Raw genomic sequence first — 10,918 nt, 5'->3', positions numbered from 1 at the left:
CAGGGCCTGCATGTGCTTGAGACAAGTCCCCTCCCTGGACCGGTTCCCACCCCCGGAATTAAATCCTCTTGGGAGTCGGGAAACCTGGGTCCTGCCTAGCACTGGCCCAGTACTGGCTCTGCCTGAACTGCAGCAGTGAATTCAAAAGAATCGGCTGAGCACGGTAGCTCACGTCTGTAATCCCAGCACTTTGGGAGGCCGAGGTGGGCGGATCACACGAGGCCAGGAGTTCGAGACCAGCGTGGCCAGCATGGTGAAACCCTGTCTGTACTTAGCCGGGCGTGGTGGCACGCCCCTGTAATCCCAACTACTTGGGAGGCTGAGGCAAGAGAATCACTTGAACCAGGGAGCAGTGAGCAGAGATAGTGCCACTGCACTCCAGCCTGGGCCACAGGACGAGACTTTGTCTCAAAAAACAAACAAACGCCGGGCGCGGTGGCTCACACCTGTAATACCAGCACTTTGGGAGGCCGAGGCGGACGGATCACCTGAGGTCGGGAGTTCAAGACCAGCCTGACCAACATAGAGAAACCCCGTCTGTACTAAAAATATAAAATTAGCCGGGTGTGGTGATGCATGCCGGTAAGCCCAGCTACTCGGGAGGCTGAGGCAGGAGAATCGGTTGAACCCGGGAGGCGGAGGCTGCGGTGAGCCAAGATCGTACCACTGCACTCCTGTCTGGGCAACAGAGCGAGATTCCGTCTCAAACAAACAAAGCCCCCCAAAAATCTCTTCCCCTCTCTGGGCCTCAGTTTCCCTACTTGTGAAACAAGTGGATGGCAATGGTAAGCTACGGAAGCATAGTCCTGGGCTAAACTCACAAGGAGCGCCTGGTAAGGGACTATCGTTAAATCAAACGAAGAGTAGGAAAGATAGGAAACCAATTTAACAAACTGTGAAGGATTCTGTCTTGCTAAGTGGGTTGTAGTGGGCGCCTACAGTGTACGAGCTCTGTGCATGTGTGATATCATCCAATCCCCTAAACAACCTTTGAGGTGGCTGTGACTCAAGCTCACTTCACACCAGCAAAACTGAGGCCCGGAGAGGCGAAACTCCAAGTGTGTCGGGCTCTAAAGCTGTACTCTCAGAAATGCTCCGTCTCTTCAGCTTTGAAATGACACCTCTGTCAAGGTCTCCCGCCGCCCAGTTCACTCCATGAGCCCAACGCTCACCAAAGGTTGCCCGCGTCTGTCTACAGAACTCTCCGACGCTTGGCCCAACAGCGTCCCGGAGAACTGCGCAGGCGCCTCTCCTCGCCCGGCGTCCCGCCCACAGGGCGCAGATGTGTGCGTGGATAACTCCCGGAGCCCCGCCTGAGTGGCAACACGCAGGCGCAAGGTCGCGTGCCCTGCGCTGCGGGTTCTGATTGGCCGCCACGGGTAAGGGCACCGCCCAATGGGAGGTGTGGATAGTGAGGGGTCCCACACGCCCAGAGCCGAGGGTCTGTGTCAAGAGCGGCAGGGGCTGCAGGAGATAAGAGAAACGGGTGAGGGCGCCGCGGGGCGGGACGGGGAAGAGAGCGCTGGGTGGACGGAGAGGGCGGAAGGAAAACTAAGGGGTCTGCAGGGATCGAAGAGCCTTGAGGCCTGCGCTAGGGCGGGAGCGGCGCGGGCTGGAAGGAGAGCGCTCCTTCCTGTGTGCCCTGGGGCTCCTTTAGTGTGCAGTAGCCTACGCTGGAACTCGCCCACCACCCACTGCTGCGAGCTCTCACCCGGCCGAGGAGATGAGTCTGGTAGGAGAAAAGCGTTGTAAAGCGGGAAAGTTGAATTTCCAGGGCCCTAGTGGGTTCCTTCCTGGAAAGACTTACTGATATACTGTGTGAAAACCCCCCATTCCTTTCCTAAGTAGTTCACAATTCAAGAGTGAGAGAAAGAATCCTAGACGAGGAAAGGGCAAATTTCAAGTCTCGCGGGCCACCTCGTAGACATTTATTGGGTACCTGCTTTGTGCAAGCTTTGCAGCAGGCACTGGGCCTCGCCCTAGGGGAGTTCTCTGTTGGAAATGGGACTGTAATCAAAGAAAAATGGAACTCTCGGGCCCCTGGTTGCCTATTTCCAGGAAGGTCCTTTATGGAATGGCTGTTGTGTGCAGGGGCCTGGCAACTCAAAAATTAGGAAGGGGGTTGGAATAGTAGATAAGGAAAGTTTAGCTCCAGGTCCTTTAGTGAATAATTTACTCAAGGATTATTTTTTGGGCATTAACTGAAAGCAGTGCCCTGTACTGGGCTGTGTATTTTGGGAATTCACAGTCTTATGGGAGAGTTGGTCTGGTAGAAATGGACTGTGCACAGGGACAGTTAAACTCAGGATCGGCCAAGCAGTGGCTCACACCTGTAATTCCAGCGCTTTGGGAGGCCTAGGCGGTAGGATTGCTTGAGGTCAGTAGTTCGAGACCAGCCTGGGCAACATAGGGAGACCTTCTCTCTACAGATAATTTAAAAATTAGCCAGGGGCCAAGTGCAGTGGCTCACGCCTGTAATCCCAGCACTTTGGGAGATCATGGCGGACCTCTGGAGGTCAGGAGTTGAAGACCAGCCTGGGCAACATGGTGAAACCCCATCTCTACTAAAAATACAAAAATTATCCTGGTGGGGTGGTGAATGCCTGTAGTTCCAGCTACTTGGGAGACTGAGGCTGGAGAATTGCTTGAACCCAAGAGGCGGAGGTTGCAGTGAGCCGAGATCACGCCACTGCCCTCCACTCTGGGCAAAAAGAGCAAAACTCTGTCTCAAAAAAAGTAAAATAAAATAAATAAAAATTTGCCAGGCATGGTGACAGATACCTGTGGTCCCAGCTACTCAAGAGGCTGAGGCAGGAGGATCACCTGGGTCCAGGGGGTGGAGGCTGCAGTGAACCAAGATCGCACCACTGCACTGCAGCATGGGCAACAGAGTGAGACCCTGTCTCAAAAAGAGGGGAAAAAAAAAAATATCTCCCAAGGTCTCACTTCCCACTGCAGCCTCGACCTCCTGTGCTCAAGTGATCAAACCACCTCAGCCTCCTAAAATGCTAGGATTGCAGACATGAGCCACCATGCCTGGCCTGGGAGCATTTCTCAGTCACTAAATATGTACTGTGTGCTAGACCTTGTTCTTGGCACTGGACATACTTCAGTGATGTACAGGCTAACCTCCTATCCTCTGGGTGCTTAATATGAGCAACTTTTTTTTTTTCTTGAGATGGAGTCTCTCTCTGTCTCCAGGCTGGAGTGCAGTGGTGCAATCTGAGCTCACAGCAACCTCCGCCTCCTGGGTTCAAGCCATTCTCCTGCCTCAGCCTACCAAGTAGCTGGGATTACAGGCATGCACCACCATGCCCAGCTAATTTTTGTATTTTTTTAGTAGAGACAGGGTTTCACCATGTTGGCCAACATGCTCTCAATCTCTTGACCTTTTGGAGGCCTGCCTCGGCCTCCCAAAGTGCTGGGATTACAGGCATGGGCCGCTGCGCCTGGCAATATGAGCAACTTCTATATGCAAGGCTGTAAACTAGACTCCACCTGCCCTCTGGTGCTAATAGATTAGGTGAAAAAGAGGTAAAAAAGATGGGTTTGAATTCATGAGATTAGCTGCTAGGCCTGGGAGGGAGGCAGTCATTTGCTGAGTGTACTCTGAGTCCCTGCTGTGTGAAGGGGCCTGGGTGGGGTTCAGCCCACATACGTAGAAGGGAAGATGGGGCATATAGAGGGAAGTTTGAAAGTTAAAATTCATGTCCCTGCTCAGAGATTTTGTTGCTGACTGGAGCCTCCACAATGAGTCAGACCCACAAACTCTCAGTCCAGTGAGGAACAGTGAGATGCCACCCCAAACTCATGATATTTGCCATGATAGAGGTGGCACAGGATATCATAGGAACCCTGAGGATGTAGAGATACCAGACAAGGCTTCCCAAAAGGTGCTGGGTAGGAGTTTGTCAGACAAAAAGAGGAGAGAAGTTTCTTGGCAGAGGGAATAGCAACATCAAAGACTTAGGGTCCAAAAACAATCTTTCTGGAGAACTATACAGGATTACAGCTGACCTTTACAAGTACCAGGGACTTTGTGTCAGTACTACTTTTAGCCCCGTTTTACAGGTAAGAAGACAATCTCAGAGGAAGTAAGTCGTAGAGCTCAGATTCAAGCCGAGGACAGTCTGGTTCCAGGGCCTGTGTTTTTAAACATTTGGGTGTATCTGTGTGTGTATATATAAGAGGCAGAGGAAAAGTGTTGCACAAAGAGGAAACTGCACAGCAGGCAAAGGCTGTGGTATTCTGAGAAAAGGTGTGCCTGGCCCTCTTGGTAAAGAGGCCAGGCTGGCTGGGCCAGGTGTGGTGGCTCACGTCTATAATCCCAGGTGGGAGGCCAAAGCAGGCAGATCACAAGGTCAAGAGATCAAGACCATCCTGGCCAACATGGTGAAACCCCATCTAAAAATACAAAAATTAGCTGGACATGGTGGCGCACACCTGTAGTCCCAGCTACTCGGGAGGCTGAGACAGGAGAATCACTTGAACCTGGGAGGCAGAGGTTGTAGTGAGCTGAGATCGCACCACTGTACTCTAGCCTGGCAACAGAGCGAGACTCCATCTCAAAAAAAAAAGAGGTTGGGCTGTTGGCCGGCGTGGTGGCTCACACCTGTAATCCCAGCACTTTCGGAGGCAAAGGCAGGTGGATCACCTGAGGTCAGGAGTTTGAGACCAGCCTAGCCAACATGGTGAAACCTTGTCTCTACAAAAAAAAAGATACAAAAATTAGCCAGGCATGGTGGCCTACCCCTGTAGTCCCAGCCGCTCAGGAGGCTAAGGCACGAGAATGACTTGAACTCAGGAGCGAGAGGTTGCAGTGAGCCAAGATTGTGCCACTGCACTCCAGCTTGGGCGACAGACCAAGTCTCTGTCTCAGAAAAAAAAAAGAGGCTGGGCTGAGTGCTGATTCTCTCCTGCAGGCTGCCATGGGGTGTTTGTAGGCTTCGGAGACATGGGATCACAGAAGACCGAGGCAGAAACATTGGATTAAGACTTCCTGAGCAATAGAGGCTGGTGAGTAGTGGGATGGGCAAGAGAACTCCACCTCCCCTTGGTTTCCTGCTTTCTCACTGGCTCCTGCCCCTCTTTCTCCAGGCACTGCCTTCCCCACAATGGCAGAGGTGGTGGCTGAGGTGGCCGAGATGCCAACACAGATGTCACCAGGGGCAGTGGAGATGTCAACACCTATGTCAGGGGAGATGATGGAGATGTCAACAGAGGTGACTGAGATGACACCTGGGGAGGCCCTTGCCTCATCCCTCTTCTTCCAGCATCACCAGTTCATGTGCTCTGAGTGTGGCAGCCTCTATAACACACTGGAGGAAGTCCTCTCACACCAGGAGCAGCACATGCTTGCTGTCTCAGAGGAGGAGGCACTGACCACACAGAATGATGGCCTGGAGCCGGAGCTGGTGCCGGGCACTGAGGGGCCCTTCCAGTGTGGTGAATGCAGCCAGCTCATCCTCTCCCCTGGTGAACTCCTGGCCCACCAGGATGCCCACCTCCGGGAGTCTGCAAACCAGATCCAATACCAGTGCTGGGACTGCCAGGAGCTGTTCCCCTCACCCGAGCTGTGGGTGGCTCATCGAAAGGCCCAGCACCTTTCTGCCACGGTAGCTGAGCCACCAGTGCCACCGCCTTTGCCTCCCCCAACACCACTGCCTCCACCTTCTCCCCCATCCGAAGTCAAGATGGAGCCCTATGAGTGTCCTGAGTGCTCTACCCTCTGTGCCACCCCTGAGGAGTTCTTGGAGCATCAGGGCACCCACTTTGACTCCCTAGAGAAAGAGGAGCGCAATGGGCTGGAGGAGGAGGAGGAGGATGATGAGGAGGATGAAGAAGATGATGAAGAGATGGAGGATGAGGAGGCCATGGCAGAGGTCGGTGATGATGCTGTGGGAGGTGACGAGTCCACAGCTAGCTGGGCTCAGGGCTGCGGGGACTGTCCCCAGCACCAGCCCTCAGCAGGGGCTCGCCGGCAATACCGGCGGACATCTCACAGCCCGGCATCTGCCGCCCACCCCTTCCACTGCAGCCAATGTCAGCGCAGTTTCAGCTCCGCCAACCGGCTGCAGGCTCATGGGCGGGCCCATGTTGGTGGCACACACGAGTGTACAACCTGCTCCAAAGTCTTCAAGAAAGCAGCGTCACTCGAGCAGCACTTGCGGCTGCACCGCGGGGAAGCCCGCTACCTCTGTGTAGACTGTGGCCGCGGCTTTGGCACAGAACTCACATTAGTGGCCCACCGGCGGGCCCACACTGCCAACCCATTGCATCGCTGTCGCTGCGGCAAGACATTCAGCAACATGACCAAGTTCCTCTACCACCGGCGCACTCACGCTGGCAAAAGCGGGGCACCTCCCACAGGAGCAACAGCTCCCCCAGCTCCCGCAGAGCCCACCCCTCCACCACCACCCCCTGCCCCACCTGCCCAGCTGCCCTGCCCACAGTGCTCCAAGTCCTTTGCCTCAGCTTCCCGGCTGTCCCGGCACCGGCGGGCAGTACATGGGCCCCCCGAACGGCGCCACCGCTGTGGGGTTTGTGGCAAGGGCTTCAAGAAGCTGATCCACGTGCGCAACCACCTGCGGACACACACGGGCGAGAGGCCCTTCCAGTGCCACTCATGTGGCAAGACTTTTGCTTCTCTGGCCAACCTCAGCCGCCACCAGTTGACCCACACGGGCGCACGTCCCTACCAATGCCTGGACTGTGGCAAGCGCTTCACACAGAGCTCCAACCTGCAGCAGCACCGGCGATTGCACTTGCGGCCAGTTGCCTTTGCCCGCGCCCCCCGCCTCCCCATCACTGGTCTCTACAACAAGAGTCCCTACTACTGTGGGACTTGTGGCCGCTGGTTCCGCGCCATGGCGGGCTTGCGACTGCATCAGCGGGTCCATGCCCGAGCTCGGACTTTGACACTACAGCCTCCCAGATCACCACCTCCTGCCCCACCCCCACCCCCTGAGCCTCAACAGACTATCATGTGCACAGAGCTGGGGGAGACCATCGCTATCATTGAGACATCCCAGCCGCTGGCGCTCGAGGACACGCTGCAGCTGTGCCAGGCTGCCCTGGGGGCCAGTGAAGCAGGCGGGCTCTTGCAATTGGACACAGCCTTCGTGTGACGCAGCTGAAAAGCAACAAAAGGGTTTGGTTGCAACAGCCAGTGTGGGTACCTCTGGGGAGAGAGGACCTCCTCTGCCAAACTGGTCTGGTACCCACCATGTGCCAGGATCCACCCTGGCCTCTTTTACCCACTGACTCCCCAGAACAACCCTTCCAGGCTTCTCTTGTCATCTTTCTCTGCCTGAGGGGAAACTGAAGCTCTGAGATGCAATGTGATCTGTACCAGGTCACCCAGCTACGCTGCAAAGCGGGTTGGCCAAGGCCCTTTGCACTGCATCACCCTGGTGCCCAGCAACATCAGGTAACCTTCACTGAGCACCAAGCTTATTCCAGGTCTGTGCTGGCCACTCTCATATACCTCTTCAGATTCTCTGCTTGTACCCCCAGCCCTTGCCTTCCCTGGATTTTGGGTACCTAGGACTTTGCTCTGCCTGGTGGAGGCGGGTACTTGATTTCTCTGGGCTTCCTTTGTCTCAATTCTGACAGTGTGGAAGGAAATCTGTAGGTACCCAGGTCCTCAGCTCCAGACTGGGTGATGCTGTAGACCCAGGAGCAAGTCAGCACAGGCTCTGCCCACAGAAGGCATGCACAGTCTGATAGGAGAAACACACAAGTACAGATGGCTTGCTCTCTGAGTGTGTCTCATTGATTCATTCAGCCTGTGTGTCCTAAGGCCTCCCTCTTCACATACTGGGTGATGCTGGGGGCAGGGATGAGTCAGGCCTAAGGCTTCTCAGGGCTATGATGGGGATGTGCAGGGACAGTGGGATCCCAGGAAACAGACCTCCATGGTGGAAGATCAGGAGTCAAGGACTTCCTAGAGGAGGTAGTCCCTGAAGGAAAAGTAGGAATCTGGTAGTGAAAGAGGAAAAGAACATTCCAGGCAGACAGCACTGCAAGAGAGTGAGCTCTTGGTATATTTGGAGACCATCCAGTTATTCATCTGACTGCCTAGCCGAGGCAAGCACCATACTGACCACTGTATGTGTACTATGATCCCAACAGCCTGTGACATAGATTTCAATATTTTCCCTGTTGTACAGATTTTTAAAACTGGTGGCTGGGCACAGTGGCTCACGCCTGTAATCCCAGCACTTTGGGAGGCCGAGGCAGGCAGATCATGAGGTCAGGAGATCGAGACCATCCTCGCTAACACAGCGAAACCCTGTCTCTACTAAAAATACAAAAAATTAGCTGGGCGTGGTGTCGGGCGCCTGTAGTCCCAGCTACTCAGGAGGCTGAGGTAGAAGAATGGCGTGAACCCAGGAGGTGGAGCTTGCAGTGAGCCTAGATCGAGAATGGCGTGAACCTGGGAGGTGGAGCTTGCAGTGAGCCAAGATCGCGCCACTGGGTGACAGAGTGAGTCCATCTCAAAAAAAAAAAAACTGGCCAGGTACGGTGGCTCACGCTTGCAATCCCAGTGCTTTGGGAGACTGAGGCAGGAGGATCATTTAAGGCCCGGAGTTCGAGACCAGCCTGGGCAACAGCAAGACCTCATCTCTACAAAAATTAAGTTAGCTGGGCCTCTGTGGCACATGCCTATAATCCGAGTGCTTTGGGAGGCTGAGGCAGGGGGATCACTTGAGCTCGAGAATTCAAGACCTGGGCAAGAGAGTGAGACTTTGTCTCTATTAAAAATAATAAAGATTGGCGGAGCATGGTGGTGCACACCAGTATTCCCAGCTACTCTGGAGGCTGAGGCAGAGGCAGGATTGCTTGATATGGGGGAGATTGAGGCTGCGGTGAGCTGTGATCACACCACTGCACTCCAGCCTGGGCAACAGTGCAAGACCCTGTCACTTAAAAACACACACACACACACACACACACACACACAGGAAAAAAAGAAAACTAAGAACAGATTTGTCCAAGGTTTCACAACTAGGCAGAGACATTGTGAGATTTGAATCCAGGAGGTCCCTTAGGCCCCATTTGTAACCCATACTGTTCTGAGTGATTAAGACCTGAAACTTGTGCAGGTGTAGAGGATCAGAGGATGATTCATCCTAACTAGAGGAAAAGTAAACCAGTGTCAGAGCTGTTGGGATTTGAGGGGGCCTCAAAAGATCAAAGGTCTTGGGAGCAGGAAGATTCCCACCTTGTTCAGAGGTTACCTAGGATAATAGTCTTTCTCTCCATTGATTGAAGTGGAGTCTTGATCTGTCACCCAGGCTGGAGCACAGTGGTGCAGTCTCAGCTCACTGCAACCTCCACCTTCCAGGTTCAAGCGATTCTCCTGCCTCAGTCTCCCTAATTGGGCTGGGATTACAGGCGCCCACCATTGCACCCAGCTAATTTTTTATTTTTAGTAGAGACGGGGTTTTGCCATCTTGGCCAGGCTGGTTTCGAAGTCCTGACCTCAGGTGATCTGCCCGCCTTGGCCTCCCTAAGTGCTAGGATTACAGGTGTGTGCCACCAAGCCCAGCCATAAGTCTTTCTCTCCCTAAGCAAATGTAGGTGATTCATGATAGGTTCCTCCCAGGCCCCTGCAGACCAGAGTGCTCAGGCAGGGGAGGCGAAATGCAGCTGGGTATGGAATTGTCCAGGAAGGAGGCCTAGACTTTGGAAGGCCTTGTAAGCTGGGCTGAGTAGTTCCAGGTTGGGGGAGGGTCATAACTGGGTATTAGATCTGGGCTCAAAGTGGGGTGAGTGGGAGGCTAAAGATGGTCCAGCAGAAGACAGGGCCAGACCTGGGAAGGGGTCATGGGGTGGTAGGAGGGTGAGGGACACCTCAGTGACTTCATGGCTGACCACATGGAGTAGCAGGGAGGAAGGCATCCCCAGGATCCCGAGGTCTGCCCCTTGCCCAGAATGGCCATCCTCCCCCTTATCAATCTGCTTGCTCTTTATATTTATTCATTCATTCTACAAACCAGGCGAAATCCAAGTTGTGTTGAGCAAAGAAGGGGCAGGGTCTGTCCTATCCCAGGCGGTGTAAAGATGCCCCTGGAGTGGGGTGAGCAAACTGGAGAGCCCAGACCCACAGGAACAGTCCTTTCACTCCATCTGGAGCATTTGAAGGTCCTCCCTTTTTGTTCACCAGTGGAATCCAGTAGGGGGCATACCCGTTGCTCCTCCCCAGGCCCCCTTCCAACTCTGGGGTGTCCTGGCCACACTCACTGCTTGGTGCCATGTGGAGGAGATAACATTTCCTTCTGCCTATGCCCCACTATCTGGCCCCAGCATGTTTTAAGTGAGGATAAAAGTCAAGTTCTCTGCCCCTGCCTTCCCAGGGTTGTCACTTCCCAACATCCCTAAGAGGTGGACCAGGTAGGTGTCCTGTTTAAGACTTGGAAATGAAGGCTTGGAATCTTCTAGGGTGCCATCTCCAGCCATGGCCACCCAACAAAGAGTCTACAAGCAGGCTAAGTTTTGGCCTGAGTAACTCCTCATCTCCTGTCCCCCCAGACCCTAGAGCGGCAGGCAGCTTGGGCTAAGACAGACAGCCTGTTCAAGTCCTGACTGTCACTTAAGCCCCATGACCTTCCCTTCTCTGATCCCCAACTGGCTCACCAGTTACTGGGAGGTTAATCCCTCCCTCTGTAAACAGAAGCAGATGATTTATGCTGGGTCATGGGGCAGGCTCCTCCCAGGCCTTGACAGCAGATAATAACCTAGACGGAGTTCATCACCACACGTGCAGAGAAAGCCACGGTGCGAGAATAGCTGGGCACCTGAGCCAGGGCCTTCAGACAGCCCTCTGCCTGAGATGCAGCTCACTCCTGTCCCAGAACAGTCCCCACCTGGGAGCCCCCACCACCTCAGTGGAAACAGGCAGCCAGACAGAAAG

General features: G+C 54.3%; 1 protein-coding gene across 2 annotated transcripts; it reads left to right on the top strand.

Annotated features, from left to right (window-relative positions):
- Nucleotides 1-1,378: 1,378 nt before the first annotated feature.
- ZNF526 (zinc finger protein 526) lies at nt 1,379-7,763 on the top strand. 2 transcript variants are annotated; one of them, XM_007996969.3, is made up of 3 exons: nt 1,379-1,486; nt 4,923-5,016; nt 5,098-7,763. In XM_007996969.3, the coding sequence occupies exon 3, from the start codon at nt 5,115-5,117 to the stop codon at nt 7,125-7,127; it is 2,013 nt and encodes a 670-aa protein (XP_007995160.1). In that variant the 5' UTR covers nt 1,379-1,486; nt 4,923-5,016; nt 5,098-5,114; the 3' UTR covers nt 7,128-7,763. The 2 variants fall into 2 exon arrangements, with proteins under 2 accessions (XP_007995160.1, XP_007995161.1); XM_007996970.3 differs by lacking the exon at nt 1,379-1,486 and adding an exon at nt 1,500-1,732.
- Nucleotides 7,764-10,918: the final 3,155 nt, after the last annotated feature.

The sequence above is a fragment of the Chlorocebus sabaeus genome, chromosome 6, assembly GCF_047675955.1.
Source record: "Chlorocebus sabaeus isolate Y175 chromosome 6, mChlSab1.0.hap1, whole genome shotgun sequence".
NCBI lineage: Eukaryota > Metazoa > Chordata > Mammalia > Primates > Cercopithecidae > Chlorocebus > Chlorocebus sabaeus.
This window is presented reverse-complemented; position numbering and strand designations above follow the sequence as displayed.